Raw genomic sequence first — 24,681 nt, forward strand, 5'->3', positions numbered from 1 at the left:
AATGTGTCTTTTACTTTAATAAGTTTTTTATAAATTTAAACATTCACCATATCTTGTGATCACCCCTTATACTTTCCAAATGAGAAATAAGACTAATTACTTAAGATTGGACTGAAGTTTATCAAGCTGGCTTATATGTGGATTATATAGATTTAAGACCTCCAGAGCTAGGCTAACAGTAAAATAAAATGTCTTTAGTTATATTGAAATGTGCCAAAATCTCTGATTTGCTTTAGAATATTCCTGGAAAAGTTGGAGAAGAGATTAAAAGGCAAAATGTTGCTACTTGTTCAAGTTGAGTGATGTCTACCTTGGGCTTCATCATATTTCTTTTCACTTCAGTGTAAGGTTGGAAATGTTTATGTTACACACACACACACACACACACACACACACACACACAAACATGGACACATAGGCATGCATGCACATACCTAACTATTCTGTTAGCCTCACCTCGTGTCATTATTCTGGGATTAAACTCTAAGTAGAGCTCTATCAGCTCTACTTAGTCAGTTTTGTATCTTGTTATTCTTTTAGAACAAGTATATCAAACAACTTTTATCTTTGGAGATATGGGAGATTGGGAAAGGTGTTCTTTCTGCAGAGCAGTGCCTTGGTTTTCCCAGTATTCAAGACCTGATCTTTCCTGGAGAATAAGGAAAATGAAATATAGTGATGAGTAGTTAGCAGAGAGTTAAGTATTTAGGTTTTTGGCTCAAGATCACGGCAGTGTAGAACTGCTTCAGGGGATTAGTGTTAAGGTCAGTAATAATGGGCAAGGAATGCAATGTCCTCTTGTTTTTGGATGTATCACACCACTCTGATTGTTTGAAACTACTTTAGGCCTCTTCAACTGAAGCTTTTCCGGTTGGCACAGGAATCCTCTTCTTACTTGGATAATTTATGCCGTTGTTTATGTTGTCTTTCAGCACAGGAACTGTGGGCTGGCATCACATGATCTGACAAATGAGAGAAGGAGAAAGGACTTATTTCCCGAGTGTTCTGGATATGCTGTACATGAAACCCAGGATCCTGCTTCTGCCAGAGAGCAGGTAGAGCACAGTATAGTAAAGAGTATGCAACAGAAAGTAAGTTTGTGAGTTTGGGCTGGGCTATCAGAGCTATGTTACTAACAAAGATGGTGATGGTAGTGTTATTGCTTATTACTATTAGCAATATTGTTATCATAAATAACATTGTTTTCATTGAGTACTTACAGCCACATGCTTTTACAAGTTTGAATCAATGTCTCATTTAATTCTTGCAATTAATCTGGGAGATTGATACTAATATCCTTTTTTTATAGATGGAATTTGAGATTGCTTTGTGGTAGAATTAAGATTCATAAGAATAGCAAAAAAATGTACTGGCTATATTTATACCATAATATGTAAGAATACTTTGACCCGTTTAGATTACTTCAGGGTTATTACTGAAACTTACAGCATTATCACTACAATTATGTCTGTGCTTACAATTTGACAAGTGCTGTTGGGTTTTTTAGAGCTTATATGCTGTGCAGAAAGCATCTGGTGGGACAGCTGAACGACAGCGAGAAGATTTGCTTGTAGAACACCATCAACATCTTATGCCCAGGGACCAGAGAGGACCTTGCAGTGGACAGCAGGTACAGCAGACATCAAGAGTATGGGAGTGGAACTTAGATGCTGTTCTAGGTATCTGATAAGGGCAAGGCTGTTACAAGACAGATTCCTGTTTTATTTATAACCTATTTCAAGATTATTTTATTATTATTTTTTAAACTTTTGGTTCTTACTACTTTTTCATCATGAGGAGTTGGCACATGTATATAATGCATCTTAATTCTTTTTCTTTTCCTTCCCCTCTCCTTTTTCTGCCCTTGCTCCATCCTTTGGTCCCTTCCCCATTTGCAAAAGATCTGTCTTCCTGCTTCCTATTTTCTTTTATTTTGCTCTTTAATTTATGTATACTTCGGGTTTCTTGCATAAGAGAAACCATGCAATATTTAATATTGTGTGTCTGATTTATTTCGTTAAACATTAGTCTCATTATTATTATTATTATTATTATTATTTTGCCTTTTTGAGACAGAGTTTCACTATACAGTTCAGACTAGCCCAGACGGGCCTCGAACTCACAGTGCTCGTCCTGCCTCAGCCTCCTGAGTACTGGAATTACGGTCATGTGCCACTACACTTGGCCTACTTAACATTAGTCTTAAGGTGCATCTATTTTCCTATAAATGACTCAAATTTATTCTTCTTTGATGGCAAAGTAGTGTTCCATTTTGTATAAATACCACATTTACATTTTCTTTCTCCATTCATGTGTTTTGTTTGTTTTGATTTTATTTTTTGTTGTTATTTTGAGACAGGATCTTTCTCTGTCGGCCAGGCTGGTCTTGAACTTGCTGTAATCCAGACTGGCTTTGAACTTGTGATATTCCTGCCTCAGCCTCCTGAGTGTTAGGATTATAGGTATGTGCCACCATGCCTGGCTCATCATTTGTTGATAGATATAAAGGCCATTTCCAAAGTTTACCTGTTGTAAGTTGTGCTGCTACAAACATAAGTATGCATGTATCATTGTAATATGGTGTCTATAGCTCTTGCAGGCAGATAGATATATAGAAGAGGAATATCTGGGTCAAATAAAATTTTTTTCATTTTTTAAGGTATCTTCATACTGATTTTCATAGTGATTGTATTAGTTTACATTCCCACCAAAAATACAGAAGGGTTCCTTTTTTCCCCACAGCCTCACCAGCATTTGTTATTATTTGATTTCTTGATGGCGTAAGATAGTATCTCAGTATTGTTTTAATTTGCATTTTTCTAATGGCTAGATATGTTGAATATCTTTTCATGTATTTATTGGCATTTATGCTTCTTCTGGAAAGTGTCTGTTCATTTTAGGTTCCCACTTTTTGATTGAATCTTTTATTTTGGGAGGTCTGCATTTCGTTTAGTTCTTTGTATATTCTAAATATTAGCCTTCTGCCTGAGGTGTAGATAGCAAAATATTTTTCCCATTCTGTGTTTGTCTCTTCACCGTGTTGGTTGTTTCCTTTGCTGTACAGAGCTTTTTAATATGATGTGATTCCATTTGTTGATTCTTGATATTGTTTCTTGTGCAACTGGGGTTCTGTTCAGAAAGTCCTTATCTATGCCTCTGTGTTCAGGCACTTATTTTATCTTCTATCAGATTGTCTCTTAATATTTAGATCTTTGATCCATTTTGATTTTATTTTAGTACATAGTGAGAGGTAATGGGTTAGATTCAATCTTCTGCATGTGGATAGACAGTTTTCCCAGCACCATTTAATCACAGAGGTTATCTTTCCTCCAGTGTTAAGATTTTGGCCCTTTTGTCAAAGGACTGACAGCTGAATGTGCCTGGGGATTTTCTGCATCCTCTGTTCTGTTCCATTGATCCATTGTCTGTTTTTGTGTCATTACTGTGGTGGTTTTTTTTTTTTTTTTTTTAATTATCATAGCTTTGTAATATAATTTAAAATCTGAGTTTGTGATGCCTCCTGCTTTGCTCTTGCCCAGGATTGCTTTTGCTATTCTGGATCTTTTCTGGTTCCATATGAATTTTAGAATTGTTTTCTCTGGTACTGTGAGGAATGCTCTTGCTATTTTGATTGAGATTGCATTAAATCTGTGTATGTTTTGGAAGTATGGCCATTATGAGAACATTGGTTCTGTCTGTCCAGGAACAGGGGATGGCTTTCCATTTTCTGTTGTCCTCTTCAAATCTCTTTTCTGAAATTTGAAGATTCTCTTTTTTGTAGCTTTTGTTAGGTCTTTTACTTCCTTGGTTAGATTAATTCGTAACTATTTAATTTTTCTTGAATGTATTCTGAGTGGTATTGGTTTCCTAATTTCTTTCTTGATGGTTTCAGCATTAGTAGAAAAGAATACTGTTGATTTTTTATCCTGCTACTTTGATGAATTTATTAGCTTTAGGGGTCTTTTGGTGGAATTTTTTTGATCTTTTAGGTAAAAGACTATGTCATCTATAAACAAGGATAATTTGACTTCTTCCTTTCCTATACATATCCCTTTTATTTTTTTCTTTTGCCTGATTGCTGTGGCTAAAGTTTTAAGTACTATATTGAACAGGAATGGTGATAGTGGATATTCTTATCTTTGGGTGATCTTCCTGCCTCTACCTCTTGAATGCTGGAATTATAAGTATGTACCACTACACTCAGCTTGTTCTTGATTTTAGAGGAAAAGTTTTCAGTTTTTCCCATTCAGTATGATGTTGGCAGGAGGTTTGTCTTTTATCAGATTGAGATATGGTCATTCTATACTTATTTCTTCAGGTTTTTTTTTTATTATTATGAGCACATGTTGAATGTTGTCAATGGCTTTTTCAGGTGCTCCTGTGATTTTTGCCCTTGCTTCTATGTGATGTATTACATTTATTGATTTGCATATGTTGAGCCATCCTTGCATCCCTGGGATGATATCTTCTTGGTCATTATGTATGATCATTAATGATATGTTGCATTCTGTGTGCTAGTATCTTATTGAAGACTCTTGCATCTATATTCATTAAAGTGATTGGCCTGTATTTCTCTTTTTTTTTTTGTACCAGGAATTGAGCTCAGGACCTTGTGCTTGCCAGGCAGGTGCTTATGCAACTGAGCTATATCCCCAGCTCCAGTACTTCTCTTTTTCAATTGAAGTTTTCTTTTGTTTTAGAATCAAGATAATGTTAGCTTCCAGGAACGAGTTCAGCAATACTTCTCCCTTTTCAGTTTCATTAGAGTTTGAGGAATATTGTTAGATCTTACCTGAAGTTCTTTTTTTTTTGTTTTGCTTTTTTTTTTCTGGTACCAGGAATCAAACTCACGACCTTGTGCTTGCCAGGCAGGTGCTGTGCCGCTGAGCTAAATCCCCAGCCCCTTACCTGAAGTTCTTGTAGAATTCAGCAGTGAATCCTTCATATTCTCAGCTTTTCTTAGTTGGTAGTCTTTTTATTACTACTTCAATTTTATTACCTGCTATTAGAGTATTCTGGGGTTTTGTATCTTCTTGTTTCAGTTTTGTAAAATCATACGTATCTAAGAATCTACGTATTTTTTCTAGAGTCTCAAATTTATTGATGTATAGGTTTTTGAAGTAGTTACTAATAACCTGGGTTTTGCTGACATCCTTTATGATTTTGCCTTTCTCGTTCTAATTACATAGATGTGTCTTTTCTTTCCTCTTTTGGGTAACATTGGCTAAGGATTTGTTTATTTTGTCTGTTCTTTCAAAGAACCAGCTCTTTGATTTCTTGATTCTTTGTAATTCTTTGGTCTCAAATTATTTCTGCTCTAAAATGTACAATTTCCTTCCTTGTACTAGCTTTGGATTTGGATTGTTCTTGTTTTTCTGCTGCATCATTAGGTTATTTGAGCTTACTCTGTGGGGTTTCAGAGCTGTAAACTTCCCTCATAGGACTGTTTTTCCTGTGTCCCATGTGATACAGTATGTTTGATACTGGCATTGTTTGATTCTAGGAATTGTCTGATTTGTTCCTTGATTTCTTGTGACATATTGATTATTCAAGAGTATATTGTTTAATCTCTACTTGTCTCCACAATTTCTATACTTGCTATTGTTGTTGATTTCTAGTTTCATTGCACTATGATCTGATAATATGCCTGGGATAATTTTGATTCTTTTTATTTTTGTAAGCATGATTTATGGGCATGTGGTTTGTTTGGAGAATGTTCTGTGTACTGCTAAGAAGAATCCGTATTTTGTTGTTGGGTAGAACACTGTAGATATCCATTAAGTCCATTTGTTTAAAGATGTGGTTAAACTCTAGTATTCCTTTGTTGATATTTTTGCCTAATTAATGTGTGTATTTATGATAGTGGGTTGTTCAGGTCCCCTACTATAATTGTGATGATGTTCATCATATCTTTTAAGTTCACTAGTATTGTTTTATGAGGTTAGGTGCACCAGTGTTTGGTGCACATATATTTATAATTGTTATTTCTTATTGTTGAATTGCTCTTTTAACCAATATGTAGTGACCTTGGCTCTTTCAGAACAGTTTTGGCTTGAAGTCTACTTTGAAAATAAAATAGCTACTCCTGCTTGTTTTGGGGTTCCTGCTGCATGGAATATTGTTTTCCATCCTTCATTTTTAGTCCGTGGATTTCTTTTTGGATTAAATTTGTTAACTTGTATACAACATACTGTTGGGTTTTGTTTTTTGATCTAATCTGTCCATTTATTTCTTTTGATTAGGGGATTGAGATCATTCACATTGAGTTATTACTGAAAGGTGTTGACTTTTTCCTGTCATTGCATTATTTTCTTGTTACTGATTCCCTTTTTTCCCCTCTCTTCTGCTTAACTACTCACCCTACATGAGGTATTTATTCCACTAGTCTTTTTGGCCTTTCTGGCTTATTGTCTCCTTCTAAGGAATCTGTCTTGGTTACTTTTCTCTCACTGCTGAGACAAAATACCTTACACCCAAAATTAAGGAAATAAAGGTTTATTTAGCTCACAGTTTGTGGAGGTTTCATTCCATACTTGTTGGCTCCAAGGCAGAGTGGCACATGGCAGAGGGCAACAGTTCATGGCGACAGAAAAACAGCAGAAGCAACAAGAGCAGAAGAGGGGAGTGGCAGAAGGCAAGCCTCTTCCCTCCCTTACATTGTATGCAAACTACCTGCCCCAGGGCAGATGTAACACTCACACCCATGAATCAGTCATAACTCTAGAAGCCTACCTCATGACTGCATGAGCTTTCAGGAGGTCACATCCAGACACTAACTATAACAGTAGCCTTGCAAAAAACGAAAAAAATTTTAAATGCTGGTTTGGTGGTCATGAATTTTTTTAAGGTGCTCTTTATCATGGGAAGACATTTGACAATCAACTTGGAAGGATAATTTTGCAGGACATGTCAGTTTGGATTGGGAGGGTGTTTTCTTTTTGTTTTTTTCTTTTAGGGCATCAAATACTTCACTCCAAGCTCTGCTAGTGTTCAGTGTTTGGGTTGAGAGGTCTGAGGTAATATTAATCAGTTTACCTTTGTAATTGATTTGTTGATTTTCTCCAACAGCTTTTTTTTTTTTTTCAAAATCTGTTTTTGGTTTTTTTGGTTTTTTGGTTTTTTGGTTTTTTTGTCTTTTTTTCTGGTACCAGGAATTGAACTCACGACCTTGTGCTTGCCAGGCAGGCACTGTGCCGCTGAGCTAAATCCCCAGCCCCCTCCAACAGCTTTTAAGATTGTGTCCTCCTATGGGACTTCTGGGATTTTGACTGTGATGTACTACATGGGTTTTTTTTTGATCATGGCTATTTGGGCTTCTATATGACCCATCTATATGTTAGTTGATTTCCCCCATAGTTGGAAAGTTTTCTGCTATTATTACTGTAAACAGGCTTTTTGTGCCATTTGTGCTATCCTGTATGTTTTTACTAATTCCATTTCATCTTAGATTAGTCTTCTTCACATCTAGCAGCTGTTGGATCCATTTCCCATATTCTCCTGTTGTTTTTAAGGTATCTCTAAGCATATGGTCACTTGCATCAACCCTGTTTCTAGCTCTGACAGTCTGTCCTTACTGTGATCTTTTCTGTTGCCTACAGTTATAATAGAAGTTTTTATCTCCCCAATTTCTGTTTGATACTTTTTCACAGACTCTAATTCTGCTCAACTGGTGGTTCATGTTTTATGTCATGTTCTTTAGCTCAGCTAGCTTTTTATTATGTCCTTTCTAAGTTCATCAGCTGTTCTATTTATTAAGTCTATTATCTGTAGCTGGGGATATAGCTCAGTGGTACAAGTGCCTGACTGGCAAGCACAAGGTCCTGGGTTCCATTCCTGGTACCAGAAAAAAAAAAATTAAAAGCTACTGTACCACCCTTAAAAATAGAGATCTGCAATAATAATGAGACACAAAGACAAAGCAAATATCAATATACAGTAAATATCTACTAGATGCAACAACTCTACCACTATTAAGAATAGAAATAATTTAATGATAATAACATCAAGTCAACTGAATACCTAAGGATTAATAAAGCTTACTAGTAAAAATGAAGCAAGTAGTGAAGGGAAAAATGAAAGAAGTAAAATTTACTTGAGTGCCTGGTACCTACCTGGCAGTTTCTTGGTAGCGTGTTTTGAATGAATTAACCAGTCATACACTTGCTAAGCACCTGTTAGATGTCAGGCATTCTTTAAGTACTAAATATCAAACATACGACTATGAACAAGACACAGTACTCAAATTTCAGTCTCAAGAAGACTGATACATTGGCATATAGTTCTGAGGCATCATAATAGTGATGAAGGATGTGTAGGACATTTGCAGAGCACAGAAAAGGGTGACTACTCCCTACCATTCAGTTCAGGATGGCTTTAGTGGTCTGAACCTCTTCATGTCGTTCTGCCATATAAGCGCTGAAGCTCCTCAACCCAGGTGCTTCCTGTTCTCTTTTTGTATTCCCAAATAATGCAGCCTTATTGGAGAATACCCTTCAGTAATATAAATTAACACTATGTTTATATTTAGAATTCTTGGTGCTGTGTGGTATTTTTCTTATTTGTTCTTGCCATTCTCTGTGTAGTGCCCCATACTAATTATTCTAAACCTTAAACACTCCTTGCTGCTCCCCTATACTCTCAAACCTTCATAAAGACAATAAAAGTCATCACAACTGCCTCAATCATTTACCTTTTTTTGCCATTATTACCTACTCTTACCTTAGAGGAAGAATTGTCTCTTTTTGGTCCATGTTCTGAATTCCCTTGCTTTTTTTTCTCCTAGATCCATTCTTGATTAATTATCCTGGATCATAAATATATCTTCAACCAATTTCCCTTGCTTAGCTCTTGCTCTTGTAAATATTCTCAAGTCTATTACATTGTTTAAAAAATCCTTCTGCCAGACATGAGGGTACACACTTGTTATCCTAGCTTCCTAAGAGGCAGAGGCAGGAAGATTGAAAGCTTGAGGCCAGCCTTGACAGCTTTGTAAGACTATCGCAAAATAAATAATAATAATAAAAAGCCTGGTAAAGTAGCCCAGTAGCAGAGCATTTGACTACTGTGAGCAACGCCCTGCTTTTACTCTCTAATACCACACACATGCACACAAAATATTCTCCTTTGAGTTTTATAGACAGTGATTTTTTTAAGTGTTAGGTTGATTTATAACTGCTGTTCTGGACAGTTTGTTTACAGTGAGGAGTTATCTAACTCTGAACAATGTACAGGGCAATTAGATGTGTTGGCAGGAGAAAACTACAGCTGACCTGCTGCACAGCACAGAAACAACCAGAGAACAGGGGCAGAAATGTAGGGATGGAGGTGAGGTTTAATGAAAGAGAAATAACGAACTAGGAAGTCTAAAAAAGGAATATTCTACCTGGGAAAAGAGACATTAGGATACAAAATTATAAGTGTTTTATCTCCAGCCCTGCCCCCAATTCCCAAGAGCAGAGTAGAAAGAAAAAGCTGAAGAAAACAGGCAATTCTGTAATATTGCACTTAAAAACCCTAAAAATTTGATTAAAATCCAAACTTGTTTTGCTTTTTAAAAATTTAACATATCAAAAGACTCGTTTTAGTGACATGCTAGCCCTACCAGAAAACAACCCCAGTACCCCTGTCAGTGACATGCTGACAATTCACCCTTCTAAAATCAGGGAGGGGAGGGCAGGGCAGGGCTGCCCTTATGTGGTCATTGTCTTAGTTACTTTTCCAGTTGCTGAGACAAAATACCCAACACTCATAAGTTAAGGGAGGAAAGGTTTATTTAGGCCACAGTTTGTAGAGGTTTCTATTCATCATCGGCTAGCTCCAAGGCAGGTTGGTATGCCAGACAGGCATCACAGAGAAGAGATAGTTCATGTTGCAAGAAGGTAGCAAATAAAGCAAGGGATGACCACAGTTGTTTCTATTCCTTATACCTTAACTAGGCTATTTAGGGTGGGTAGCACTCACTCCCTTTTTTTTTTTTTTTTTTTTTTTTTTTCCAGTACCAAGGATCGAACTCATGACCTTGCACTTTCCGGGCAGGCACTGTGCCACTGAGCTAAATCCCCAGCCCCTCACACCCTTAATTCTAGTGCTCATGATCCTAGCATTGCATCACAAATCAATCCTAGCGGTACATACTGTTCGATCCAGCCACCTCTGAAAGAGCCCCACATATGACTGCCTGAGGCTTTGTGGGGGCATCTAGATACAAACCATAACAATAATGAAGAACCAGGAACCAGCCATATTGCTCACTGCTATCCAAAAGGAGATTGTTTGTTTGTTTGAGACAGAGTATAGCTATGTAGTGCAGACCAGACTTGAACTAACTAGTGTAGCCCAGGCTGCCCTTGAACTCACAGCAGTTCTCCTGCCTCAGCCTCCCGAGTTGGGATTGCAAGTGTGTGCCACCATGCCATGCTGAGATTCTTATTTCTAAACCAAATTCAGTACTCAGTGACCAGGATGGTTTACTCCTTTTAGAAAAAAACACATACCACACTTCCATGTATATACATATTTTTTAACATTTAAATGAAAATACTACTTTGTGTTATAAATGGAGGACAATCAATAAGAACTTTCTCCTCTTTGAAAATGAGGATGTCCGTCAGTTTACTCAACTTTGTATTCATGGGTGGAGATCAAGCCTCAAGTAGAGAGGCACCACAGGAAGAGACCAAGGAAGGGCATTCCTCCCTGATCCCCAACCTTTCCTCCTCTCGTAATTTCTACTTAGAATAGAAAGTTGGATATATCTTAGAAAATAGAGCTTCCCAGGAGAGAGATCCTCACTTAAGCACAGTCAGGTCTCCCCCTCCCCCCGCCGTACTGGGAATTGAACTTAGGACCTTGCACTTGACAGGCAGATGCTTGTGCCACTGAGCTATCTCCCCTGCCCCTAAGTCAGGTCTTTTTCAGATAGGGTTTTGCTATGTAGTTCAGGCTGGCCTTGAGCTCACTTTGTAGCCCAGGCTGGCCTCTAACTCCCAACTATCCTCCTGCCTCACCTCTAAAGTACTGGGATTACAGCAAAGTCAGGTCTTTCCCCTTTCAGCTACCTTGAACAAAAATCCTGTCCACCCCGGCTCCTTCACAAGCACATCTTTCTATCCAGATAGCTACACCTACTGGATAAACACGCTTGATGAAGTGAAAAGCAGTGGTTAGTTTCTCTGCCCGTGTCCCCATTAATGCAGTAGAAAGCTTCCATGATGGGGAGGGACAAAGGGGAGGTGGAGCAGGTGTGAAGAGATTCAGGATTTGACCCCTCTTATCCTGGCCAAAGAAAGCAAGATTAACTGAGTGTGAAGAATAAAAAAGACTTCATAATATACTTTTTTAGTTACAGTAGGGACAAGTAGGACAGCTAGGGATAGGGTGAAGAATGAGGAGGGGCTCACAGAAGTCTAGTCCACGTGGTATTTGCACTGGAAAGGCTGATTGCCAAGCTCACTGAGAAGATGTGCAGATGAAGGCTTCTGTCACAGCAAAGGGGTCACAATTGGCAGAAGAGCAGCTGTCTTCAACGTAACCGTTCTTCTGGCTGAGAGTCTGGGGAATGCAAATGCTGGTGCCACAGCTGGCTATGCCAACAGAAGTCATTGACATTGGAGGTTTTGTGGAGTCTAGTTAAGCACCAGGCATTATCCAGGCCTCTCCTTGGGATTATAGGTACAAATGTGGTGCTGGTGCCGCTCACTTAGTTTCTCAGAGGCCTCCTCAGTGTACATCAGACCATTCTGCCTTGCTGCTGAAACTGGTATGGCCACCTCCACCATTCCAGTTCCCAGAAATGGGCTTAGGCTTAAAGGTTGCTATCACTCCAAAGTCTTCGCATACACAATGCAAATGCTCTCCTGTGAAGGGTCCTTCACAGAGCCCTATTTGGAATTCTCACCGGGCAGGCATTACTTCAGCATCAGTTCCTGTAACCTTGATTCCAGTGCACAAACAGGCCTGATAATGAGCCTCCACAGTATCCACACCACAGGCTTTGTTCCCACACCATGGTAATATGGACCTTGGGACATAGGGCAGCCATTGGCTATAGTAGAGGAAAGTATTTTCTTTCTCTATAAATGTGAATGATACTTCTCTCTCTCTCTCTCTCTCTCTCTCTCTCTCTCTGTACACTGTATTTTGTTTATCCATTCATCCACTGATTGACAATTGAGTTGTTTTTGCCTCAACTACTATGTGTAATGCTGTAGAGAACATAGAAGGCAATCATGAAATGTCCAGTTCCGGTGCCTCTTGGTGAAGCCAATAACTCAAGGGATAGAGCAATGTGAAAAGATACAGCTCTGCTAACAAGCTGCCAGGTAGAGGAAGATGAAGGGCTTCTATCCCGATTCCATCTTGCGAGGCACAAAGGGTTTTCTGAGGACTCTAATTTTAGGCAATAGACCCTAGACACAGGTGAACCTTAGGATGGTCATTAATACTTGCAGTAATCAAAATTTTGACATGCTCTCAACTCACCTGGTGTTCAGGCATTCCTGGTTCACATGAACCTGAAAAGACTGATTAAGATTACATCTGACTGGTGTTCTTTGATGTTTTTTCTTCTTCTTTTCAGGCAAGTCTCTCCTTATTGGTTAATTTTTTGGGGAATAAGGCAAAACAAACTGAAACAGAGTAGCTAGTGCTATGAGGAAGTTAAGCCTCAGCTTCAGGAATATAAATACTTTTTCAAACCTCTGGTTTGAATTGTTTTGTGTATTTACTCACATGTGAAATTGCTGGATCACATGGGAATTTTTTTGTTTGTTTATTTGTTTGATCTGCCTGCCTCAGCCTCCCAAATGCTAGGGTAGAATTACAAGTGTGCACTACCATACCTGGCTGGGAATTCTATTTTTAATTTTTGAGGATTCACCATACTCTTTTCCATAGTGATTGTACCTTTTAAAATTCCCACTAGTGTTGCACAAGGGTTCCATTTTAATTTCTTTAAATCCTTACTAGTACTTGTTATTTTCTATTTTTTAAAATAATAGCCATCCCAATAGAGGAGACATAGTATCTCACTGTTACTTTGATTTCCACTTTCCCAATGGTTCCTGATTATACATCTTTTCATATAATTATTGGCCATTTTGGTGTCTCCTTTAGAGAAATTTGATTCAAGCCCTTGCTTATTTTTAAATCAGGTTTTGTTTTTTTTAATTGTAGAAGCTCTGTATGTATTCTGGATACTAACCCCTTATTAGATATATGATATGGAAATGTTTTCTCTGATTTCTTCAGTGGCCTTTTACTCCATTGATAGTGTCTTTTAATGTACAAAAAAACTTTTTAAAAATTCTCACATAGTTCAATTTATTTTTTTAATTTCTTAAATTTTTATTAGTATATGTTTGCAGTATGTAATGACTACATTCATCATGAAGAGTTAGTATATGTTAATAACACATCATTCTTTTTATGTCCGCTTCCCTTACCCTCCTCTCCTCTTCTTGCATCTCCTGGTCCTCTTCCTGTTCTATTTTTTATTTTGTTACCTGTGCTTTTGGTATTGTACTTAAGAAATTGCAAGATCCAGATCCATTGTCATATAGCTTTTCTCCTATGTTTGCTTCTAAGACTTTTATAGTTTTAGCTCTTGTGTTTAGGTCTTTAATCTATTTTGAGTTAGTTTTTGTGTGTGGTATAAAGTAAGCATCCAGTTTTGTTCTTTTGCATATGAATATCTATGTTTCTAATAACATTTTTTCAAGAGGTTGCCCTTTCCCCATTGGGTGATCTTGACTCCCTGTCAAAAACATTTAACCATCTATGCTAACATTTATTTTTGGACCTTCAATTCTACCCTGCTGGTTAGTAAGCCTGTCTTTATACCAGTAGCATGCTGTTTTGATTATTGTAGCTTTATAATAAGTTTTGAAATCAAGAAGTGTACAACTTTTGTCCTTCTTTTTCAAGGTTATTTGACTCTTCGTAGTCCCTTTAGAGCCAATTATTAATTTGAGGAAGGACTTTAGTGTTTGTGAAAAAATGCGATTGGAATTTTGATAAGGGTTATGTTAAATCTGTAGATTACTTTGGGTATTGTTGGGGCTCAGAAAATGATACCCCAAAGTATGGCACTTTGGGACTCAGAGGCAAGCCAAAAAAAGAAAAAATCAGTCTTACCTAGGCATGGTGGTACATGTCTATAATCCCAGCTCTCTGTGAGATTGAAGCAGGAGGACTACAAGTTTGAACCTAGCCTGGGGAACTTAGCAAGACCTTCCCTCAAAGTAAAAAATTCAAAAAAACCTGGGGATATAGCTCAGTATGAAGGCCCTGGGCTCATCCCCAGCACTAAAAAAAAAAAAAAAAAAGTAGACTTCCTTTGAATTTTTCTGTCCTTCTGTCACCTATTCCCCTTTCTGCACCCCCAACCATAGAAACTAGGACTTTTCTTTCCTGAGACAGGTCACAGAAAGTAGAACCACTGTTCCTCAAAGCAAGTAAATAAGCCTAAAAATATTACTCTAATCTTTCCCTGCCTCTCTGTCCTAGAGGTGGAGAAAAGGGAATTGTTTCACATACCTGGTCTTACAGCAAATCATAAGTCCTCCATCCTATGCAGGAGGAAGAAATGCTGCACAGAATGACCAAGGAGAATCTGAACAGACAGGTCTTTCCTAGTTTCTCACTCAGTCAGTATGTTAGCATTAGACCATCCTCTTTAATCATTTCTACATGTCTGTCTTTCGTTAAACCCAAGCAAAGAAACGGATAGTTCATTCTGGGTCTTGATTCTGAAGGCTTTTGTGCTTTGATTAAGTATATTTATTATGTTTTGCTTTGTTCTTTTCTTCCCTTCCCTTCCCTCTCCTCCTCTTCTCTCCCCTCCGCTCCCTTCCCATTCTCTTTCCCCATCTTTTGTTACAGAAGTTGGCCGTGACCCTTAAGCAATTGAACAAAGGAATGTATCTGTCACTCCTCTCCTCCCCTACAGTAAAGTTTTAACACTAGTTCTGATCCATCAAAATAGGATGTGTTTTCACTTAATAGTGTCTCATTTCTTTCAGCAATGTTTTGTAGTAAATCTTTTGCCTCACTCATTCATTAAGTTTATTGCTAAGTATTTTATTCCTTTTGATGCTATTATAAATGAATTGTTTTATTAAATATCCTTTTGGATTATTGTTTATGTAAATAACTAATTTTTGTGTGTGTTGCTGGGGATAGAAACAAGGGCTTCCCACAGTGTATACTCATTGCCTCTTGTCTTTTAGGATCTTACAGTCTCCCGGTTTGGGAGGTTGGGTGACTCACCAGAGTTGTAGGATTTGTAGAGTTGTAAACTCACCAGAGTTGTAGTTCTAAAAGGAACCCTTTTAGAGGGTTCCTGTTACATTTTGGGTCTTGGCTGAGCTTGAAGGACATTAGATCTATTGATCAATTTGGGGAGTACTGCCATCTCAATAATATTTAGTCTTTCAAGTCATGAAGGTGAAAGGTCTTTCCATTTATTTAGTTGTCTTTTAATTTCTTCCAACAATGATTTGTAGGTTTCAGAGTATAAAATTTATACTTCCTTTGTTAAATTTATTCCTAAGTATTTTATTCTTTTTATAATAGTATAAATGGATTTTTTTCTTAATTTTGTTTCCAGATTATTCATCACAAGGATAGAAATACAGTTGATTTTTGTATATTCATCTTATATCCTGCAAACTTGCTGAAAGATAAATAACTTTTAAAGAGATAAAACAATTTTAAACTTTTTACTTCTAAAAATTAGCAATCATAATTTGACCTATATAACATCCAAGTGGGGCTGGGGGTCTAGCTCAGTGGCAAAGCGCCTGCCTGGCAAGCGCAAGGTCGTGAGTTCGGTTCCCGGTACCGGAGAAAAACCAAAAAAAAAAAAACATCCAAGTATGTATACCACCTTATGTCATAAGACTATTATTATTTGTCCGTTCATGTTTTTTCTCTGAAACCTTTTCTTGGGCTTATTAAGATTTTGTTTGGTTGGGTGACTGGTTAATTACTTCTGAAATGTCTTCCTTTCATTCTTTTTTGCTTTTATTCTTACATGCTTTTTTGTTTGTTTGCTTACTGCAATCAAGTTAAGGTTACAGAAGAAAAGAATAGATAAAAACATTAAAAGGATAATTTTCTCATTTTGTGTGACTGGACTTTCTAACAGGTTTATAAGTATCCATCAGGATTGAGTGTTGAATTTCAAGCTTCACTGTCCATTCATTCTGGAATAGACCAAGAAGAAGAAAAGAAAGAGGTATGTGGTAATGTTGCTTTGAATAGTAATATTTCCACAGTGATGATACATGTGACGTTGGAAGGTTTTCTGTGCCTTAATGGATTAAAAGATAATTTCACAAAATCCAGACAAGTTGTCTGAGTCATTATAATTCAAGATGTGATCAAAAACTATGGTGAATGTGTAAATTAAAAACACTTTCATAGTAAATGACACATTGCCGTTAATCCCAATTAGAATACTCCCTCTTACTTCAAACACACTTGTCCCATGTTTCTTGCCACTTTCTGAAGCCATTCTGGAAGTCGTTTCTTGAGTGCCTTTAGTTGCACTTGGCTGCTTCTATGTAATACATCGTTTCAAAGTGTGTAGCTTTCATGGTAATTCTTTTAAGAGTTAGAAGAAAAAGTTTATTTTAGAGGATTAAAAATACAATTTATCTGTTATCTAAACTGAGATTAATCTTGACTCAGAGAGGCTGTTGACAATAATTTCCAACAATTGTATTTTCTCTCCAGTCTTCCCCACTAAAACAGCCTTTTAAAAATGTCATGTTATCATTATCCTGTTGGAAACCCTCATTGGTTTTCCATTGCTGAAGCATAAAATTTGTGCTTCTCAGCTTCACGTTCAAGATCTTAGGTTATCTGACCTTACTCACCTTTTTTTTGGCCTATTTTCATACTTCTCACTTCCTGTTTCTAGTATTCCAGCTATAAGCTTTCATGGTCATTTTGACTTTGGGGAAGAGCTACAAGTCACACAGTAGCAGATCTAGGGAATAAGGTGAATAAGGACACACCAGAATGTTTTTACCAGCCTGTCTTTTTGTTGGATGGCACTTAGCTGCAGCATTCACTGTATTTTTGACCAGACTTTATGAAGACACTCTTGAAAGAGGACTTTCAGTACTGCTTCAAAAAGTGGCAGGAACAATGGGTGAAGCATGTTTGAAGTGAGGAGACATATTTTGAGGCAGGTTAATGGTGGTGTGTCTTTTATTGTAATAATTTCTAAAATTTAAACCTTTACTGTATATTTTGATCATAACGTGTGTTGAACTTTTCTTCTAAGCTTCTGTGGTATAGGGTACATTGATGTGAAATCAAAGTTCTGATGTAAGTGAATTTCCCCAGCTAGGATATATTTGCCACTATAACTTAATTAAAAAAACATTTTATATGTATGTCTCCTTTTTTATTTCCTTTGCAATTTAAAGTTGGTTTAAACTAAAAGTTCTTAATTTGACCATATACCAGAATCAGATATGGAGCTTTTTTCAAAATGCAAATGCCTACACCTGAACCAGATATACTAACTCAGTTCCTGGAAAGGCAGGCATTGGGAGCATTTGTGTGACTCTGACACATCCTCAATATTGGAAACTATTTTGACTTTTAATAATTTTTTACCAAATCCATAGACTACCCTAGTATAAGTATAGATAGGCTTTAGCCTTTTGAGCATCCTGTAGCCTTAAAAAGGAATATATAAATTCAGAGGAATAAACAAATCACACAAATCACACACAGTATGTTAGCACTTGCTTGTATTGTACTGGTTCCATTTATGAGTATGATATCCTGATAAACTTTGGTTGTCCTGTCCTTTCTAGCATGTTAGGCTAGGCTCAGAGTACACTTTTGTGATATGATTCAAATTTTGAAAATTCAAGGGATGTTATAGTATAAAATAACTTCCACATTCTTTCTGTAGCCCTGGCTTTTGATAATACCCACTACTTGGGAACATAGAGTAAATATATATCTCACTGTATCAAATATAATCATTATATTTAGTACTAGTGATGAGACTGTACTAAGGGCAAACTACATTAAATCTTCTTTCTAGCTGGGGATGTAGCTCAGCAGCACAAGCGCCTGCCTGGCAAGCACAAGGTTCCGAGTTCAATTCCCGGTACCAAAAAAGAAAAAAAAAACCAAAACTTTTCTTTCTATAGTTTATTTTAACATATAATAGCTATATGCTTAAAAGTATAAAATTCTTGTATGTGTTATTATTGTGAGTCATCAGAGGCAAAAAGAAATTAAGGACTTAGTTCTGTGTTACTTCTGTATTGTTTTCACTTTAAAGTTTCTCTTACTAGTATATGCTTGTGATACATAATAAATACATGCATTGTGGGGTATTGTTATATATAAATGTTACATCTTCATCCTTTGTACTTCTCCTTCCCCTTCCCTCTGTCCCATCTCCCCAGATCCTCAGATTCTCTTCCCTTGTTCATGTAGTCTGTCTCCCTATCTCTTATCAATCTTTTATTTTCCTGTTTAAATTATTTGTATTTTGGGGCTGGGGATTTAGCTCAGTGGCAAAGCACCCACCTGGCAAGTGCAAGGTCATGAGTTCAATTCCTGGTATCGGAAGAAAAACAAAATAAACAAAAAAAATTATTGGTATTTCGTTTTTCTCATATAAGGGAAACTATGCAATATTTGAACTTTTGTATCTGATTTACTTCACTCAGCATATGGTCTTGAGATGTATCCATTTTCCTACAGATGACTGAAATGTGTGGTTGAGTAGTACTCCATTGTTTATATATACATCAATTTTGTTTACTCATTCATCTGTTGATGGCCATATAGGTAGCCTCCAAGACGTGGCTATTATGAGTTGTGCTGCTATAGAAATGGGTATACATGTATCACTGTAATATGATGTCTTTAACTCTTTTGGGAAGATATCTAGAAGAGGTATAGTTGGGTTGAATGCAATTTCTAATTTTAATGTTTTGAGGAATCTGTATCCTAACTTCTGTAGTGGTTGTACTAATTTACATTCTCTCCAGCCTTGTAAAAGAATTCCTTAACCACCTGCTCCCACAGCCTTGCCAGCATTTGTTATTTGATTTCTTGATGACAGCCATTCTTTCTGGAGTTAGATGAAATCTCAGTATTTTCTTAATTTGCATTTCTCTCTAATAACCAGAGACATTGAACATCTTTTCATGTATTTATTGGCCATTTGTACTTTTTCTGAAATGTACCTGTTCATTTCAGTTGCCCATTTTTTGATTGACTCTCTTATTTTTAAATTTTTTTTACATTATTAAAGCACTGTTTATTTCATGTGTATATTTTTGTTTTTTCACTATCTGCATGTCTGACCACCTCTACTACTATGTCCTATCATAACATTCCATACATACATAAAACCAAGCAAAAGGTGGAGGCCCATCTTTAAAAACTTAACAGGCATTTTGGACACACATTTTTGGCAATGGAACCTGGACAACTTTTGTCAAATGTGGTAGGAAAAGTTCTCACTTTGCATTCTAAAAAGGATAGCCAAGTATCAGCAGTTATAGAAATTAAATAATACAGGAAATTTTAATAACTGTTTTCTTAAAGAGACTTCTTCCACTGCCACAAATCTTGAACAGCCTTCTCATCAGTCGTTTGGAAGCAAGTCTTCACATAACTGATGGATTTGGCTTCCACTTTGGAGAAGAGAGCCACCTTTTTCTGTACTTGCTTGCATTTTTGCTTTATTGTCTTATATGGAACTAGGTCCTTTGGATGTTTTAGTTTTTCCCTGTGTTTTGAAGTACTCTTGGCCTTTTGATCTTATGTTGATGGTTTTGAGAATTTTCCATTCTGGTTTGATTTTTTTATATTTTTGGCTGAAGTATCTTATATAGATTTCTTCACTGGAGCTTTCTTCTTAGTTTTCTCATCATCAAAATCATCACCCTCAGCATCATCTTTATCATTATCATCTTCATCAGCAGTTAGTTTTACTTTTTTCTGTGGGACCTTGCTACCACTTCAAGGGCAAATCGCTTTCCAGATATACCTAAGAGTTTTATGTCCTCTTCATCTTCTGATGACTTTGCATCTTCCTCCACAGCTACTAAGTGCTGACAGCTAAAATGCACATCCCCGAACCACACTTCAACCTTAAGACCACACACAAGTAGTGTAATTTTATAGACCCCAAGGGAAACCATTGGCTGTACATTTTCAAAGTTGCTGGTGTTACTTTAGTTGGACTGCCTTTATAATTTATTGCCTCTGCTTGACAATATACAATTCATCCTTTGCACCAGCCCCGAAACTGACTTAATGAGGTGATAACTGGTGCTGGTTTTCATCATTCACCTTAAGGTGATCGTCTTTGTTGGCCCTTAGTTTACAATTTATAGAGAGCCAGCTAGAATCAGGGATCTTCGTTAAGATTTGGTTGGATTTTGTGCAACAGTTGTTAACTCATTTCACCAGTATTGTCATGTGAAACATGGAGCAAATTCCATCGAAAAGATAGTTCAAGGGCCTGAGAGCACATGTTCATGTCCGTTGAATCTTTCATGGGGTAGTGGCATGAACTTAAGGTGGGAAAGAATGCAAATAAAGATTATGAATACTGCTCTGGCTCTTTTATTTTAGGTGGGGAGTCTGATTTTTTTTTAGTTCTTTGTATGTTCGAGATATCAGTCCTCTAGATATCAGTGCAAGGACTAGCTGGTAAATTCTTTTTCCCATTCTGTAGGTTGTTTCTTTATTCTTTTGGTTGTTTCCTCTGCTGTACAAAAGCTTTTTAATTTGATGTGATCCCATTTATTGATTCTTGATGTTATTTCTCATGTAACTGGGGTTCTGTTCAGAAAGTCCTTGTCTATGATGCTGTCTTCTTCAAACATCTTACCTACTTTATCTTGTCAGATTGTTTCTGTTTTAACATTTAGATCTTTGATCGATTTTTATTTTATTTTAGTACATGATGAGTGGTATGGGTTTAGATTCAATCTTTTTCCTGTACACAGCCAGTTTTTTCAGCACCATTTGTTAAAAAAGCTATTTACCTCAAGCCTTAAGCTTTTGGCCCTTTTGTCAAAGATCCTATGACTGAATGTGCAAGAGGTTGTTTCTGAATCCTCTATTCTGTACTGTTGATCCACATGTGTTTTTGTGTCAGTATCATGCTGTTTTTATCACTGTAGTTTTGTAATATAACTTGAAATTCACAATTGTGAACTTCTGCTTTGCTGTCATTGCCCAAGATTGTTTTTGCTGTTCTGGGTCTTTTCTGATTCCATATAAATTTTAGGATTTTTTTTTTTTATAGCTCTGTGAGGAATGCTGTTGGTGCCTTTATTGGGAGTGCATTAAAACTATATCATTTTGGTAAAATGGTCATTTTGACAATATTGGTGTGTTTATCCAGGAATAGGGGATATGTTTCCATTTTCTTATGTCCTCTTTGATCTCTTTTTTTTTTTTCAGAGTACTGTTTTTTTTTCATTAGAGGTCTTTCACTTCCTTGCTTAGATTCATTCCTAGGTATTTAATTTTTTGAAGATATTATAAATGTGTACTTATATAGACTTACTGTCTGTAGCCTGGGTCTGTAACCTTGAGACCAGGGGGAGGATGTAACTAAGAACAGAGCTGAATAGCAAGTTGTGAATGGCAGGTGAGCTAGGAGGCTTCATCTGTATATACACCTTTGTAATGGGCTTGAATCATTTCTGAAATCATATATTACAACCCCCACCCTCAAACACCTGTCAGTGGAAAAATTATCTTTCAGAAACCAGTGCCTGGTACCAAAAAGGTTGGGGATTGCTGGTCTATATCATAAGAATAGTTTCCTTCCTTGGGAAATCCTTTGAAAACAGAATTTTAATGATTTAACTACTTTACTTTAGCGTCAAAAGCAATACCTGAGACACAGAAGACTTTTTATGGACATTGAAAGAGAACAAGTAAAAGAACAAAAACGGCAAAAGGAACAGAAAAAGAAGAATATTGAAAAGTAAGTTTTTTGACCCTCAGTCTGAGTCTTAAATTAGCAGTTAAGATGTTTTTGGAAGTCAAATCTAAGAAATAACCCAGTGCATGCTGGGACTGTAGCTCAGTGTACAGCCTGTGCTTAGCATGCACAAGGCCCTGAGTTCAATCTCCAGCCACCTTCCTCCCCAAAGGAAAAAAATAAAGGGAAATAACCCAGCAATGGTTTTGCCTTCTGATCTACACCGGTAACAAGTATTTTTGAACTGAGTAGAATATTAAAGATGGTGAACACTTACTTTTTTCCAGTGGTTTCATTTCTTTAAATACTTTATTTTTAGAGCAGTTTTAGGTTCCCAGCCAAGGTGAACAGAAACAGAGTTCCCATGTACTTCCTTTTCCCACACATGCACACCTTCCGCCTGTGGTACAGTTTCTAACATCTCCTGAACCAATATTTGCCACATTAGTACTCAAAATCTGTGAGATTCCCTCTTGGTGTTATATTACATGGGTTTTGATAAATACTGATACATGTCCATACACATGTTATACAGAGTAGTTTCACCGACCTAAAAATTGTATGTGCTCTCCCTGTTCATCTCTCCCTAACCCTGGGCACTGTCTCCATGATTTTCACTTTCGAGAATGTTACATAGTTGGAATCTTATAGTTTGTATTTATGTAACCTTTTTGAAGTAGTTTCCTATACTCACTTCCTTTTAGCCCAGGGTGAAAGAAATAATAGTATTATTTATGTAAAGTTTTATAATTTATAGGCACCTTTATATATTATTGTATTTGGTTCTTTTTAACAGTGAAGCCCATTTTTTAAGAACATTCTACATGCTAGCCATCATATTATACGCAGAGAATATAAAACTTGAATGTGTAATAGGATAGTTGTTCATAGCATGGGTTAGACCCAAATGGACTCAAGTTTGGTTGTATTACTTATTGACTATATAATTTTAAGCCTCAATGTCCTTAATTGTAAAGTGAAGATTATAATAACTATCTTTCAGTGTGTTAATGGAATTAAGTACTTAGCATTGTATTTGGAATTTAATAAATACAGTAAAAAGTACATGTTACTACCATGATGGTGATAGTGGTGATGAGTAGGATGAGCACCAAAAGAGAATAGACAAATGGAGAAAAGGAGACAGCAAATAATTATTACAATGCTAAAAGTGAGGGTAGAGATCATCAAAGCATATCAAAAACAGGCTTTCTTAGAGGGTGAATTAGAGTTTTCCAGATGGCCAAGTTAGCGTGAAACTATATGATAAAGTTGAGAAATAATATAAAAAGTTGGGCCATCTATGGTGAAAGTAAAGTGGCAGAGACGCTAGAACAAAGCTATTGGAATACTTAAGGCAGAAGTCTTATTACTTGATGTGGACCTTACGAAGATCTCTTGTAACAGAGTAACAGTATGAAAATAGAAAAGCAAGGCATGGTACCCAGTTATTACAGTAACTGCAGTGAGATAAAGAAGGTTGTGGGAACAGAGAATGATTTATTCAATAATATTTTCAAAATCTATACAAATTGATGACTGTTGCTTTTGTTTGGTTGGTTGGGGTTGTTTGTTTGTTTGTTTTTGAGACAAGATCTTGATATTCCAGACTGGCTTTAAGCTCACTATGAATCCTAAGCTGGCCTCAAACTTAGAGCAGTTTTCCTGCCTCTGTCTCCCCAGTACTGGGAGTATAGGTGTACTCGACCTCATGTGGCTGACTAGTTGGGTTTAATGTTAAGAGAAGAGATAAAAGCAGTTTCTAACTTTCTCCTCAAATAATTGAATGAATGACAATACCATTAACTTAGGGAATATGCCAAGGACAGATTTAGAAGTAAAATAGTGAGTTTATTCTGGGGTGAGTTTTAGGAGCCTATGGAACATCCTATGGCTGACTTAATGTACATTGGAAAATAATTAGAGTTCTGGGAACAATGGGAACTAAAGATTCCTTTCATAGTTTTCACTATATAGTTCAACATGAATTTGGGCCAGTTACAGGGCTAGTATTGGGAGACAAAAAAACATGCAGAATGTTTGGTGTTCTTAAGCAGTGGAAGTAACAAAATTAAAGACTTGAGGTATCTTAAACATTTGATCAGTTTTTTCCTCAAGATATTTGCAAAAGTTGAAGAAAGTTGAAAGAGTAAATGGAAACCCTTACCTAGAAAGTAAAACTAAATGTCTGTTAGTCTGTTGTGCTAAGGAAATGTAGAGTTCAGAACCCATGAGATTAGCAGAGGGGAGAAAGGCCAAAAACATATACCATTCTTTCAGTTGAAAGCCCTGGAGAATATATATTAAGAATTTGGTCCAACTAGCTGTAAAATAAGGCTTACCAAACTGCCAAGCAGCCTTGATTTTGTTGACTTCCTGACTGGGTAAAGATGATGAAGCCTGCACTATCTGCCTAGCAGAGAAAAGACTGAACTCTCTTTGGCCATAGAAACATCATTTAGGGCCTCTAAACGTTTTTAAAAACAACTTTCAGCATGCAATCAAAATTTTCAAAGTATGTTGAAAAATAGGACCAGCATCCAAAAGCCACAGAAAGCATAGGGAACACAAGCAGTCACGGGTGACACAGATTGTTCTCACAGACAAGGAATTTAAGTAATTTAGTAATATTTTCATGTAAACAGAGGAAGCACTGGAGAAAAGATAAAAATTGGGGAGTTTTAGTA

At 36.7% G+C, this 24,681-nt stretch overlaps 1 protein-coding gene and 2 pseudogenes across 6 annotated transcripts in view; 1 reads left to right on the plus strand and 2 right to left on the minus strand.

Annotated features, from left to right (window-relative positions):
* The window catches only part of Ccdc15 (coiled-coil domain containing 15), a 74,715-nt gene that overhangs the window by 29,008 nt on the left and 21,026 nt on the right, over window positions 1–24,681 (plus strand). For 5 of the 6 annotated variants that reach the window (XM_005378449.1, XM_005378452.1, XM_005378451.1 and 2 more), the window contains 4 exons: window positions 933–1,091; window positions 1,508–1,630; window positions 16,148–16,237; window positions 21,891–21,997. In XM_005378449.1, coding sequence (XP_005378506.1) covers window positions 933–1,091; window positions 1,508–1,630; window positions 16,148–16,237; window positions 21,891–21,997 — 479 coding nt within the window. The remainder of the gene's footprint in view (window positions 1–932; window positions 1,092–1,507; window positions 1,631–16,147; window positions 16,238–21,890; window positions 21,998–24,681) is intronic. The other variant, XM_005378450.1, reaches the window with a different exon arrangement.
* Window positions 11,406–12,892, minus strand: LOC106147855 (annotated as a pseudogene).
* Window positions 19,588–20,551, minus strand: LOC102016995 (annotated as a pseudogene).

The sequence above is a fragment of the Chinchilla lanigera genome, unplaced genomic scaffold (assembly GCF_000276665.1).
Source record: "Chinchilla lanigera isolate Chin_1 unplaced genomic scaffold, ChiLan1.0 scaffold00011, whole genome shotgun sequence".
NCBI lineage: Eukaryota > Metazoa > Chordata > Mammalia > Rodentia > Chinchillidae > Chinchilla > Chinchilla lanigera.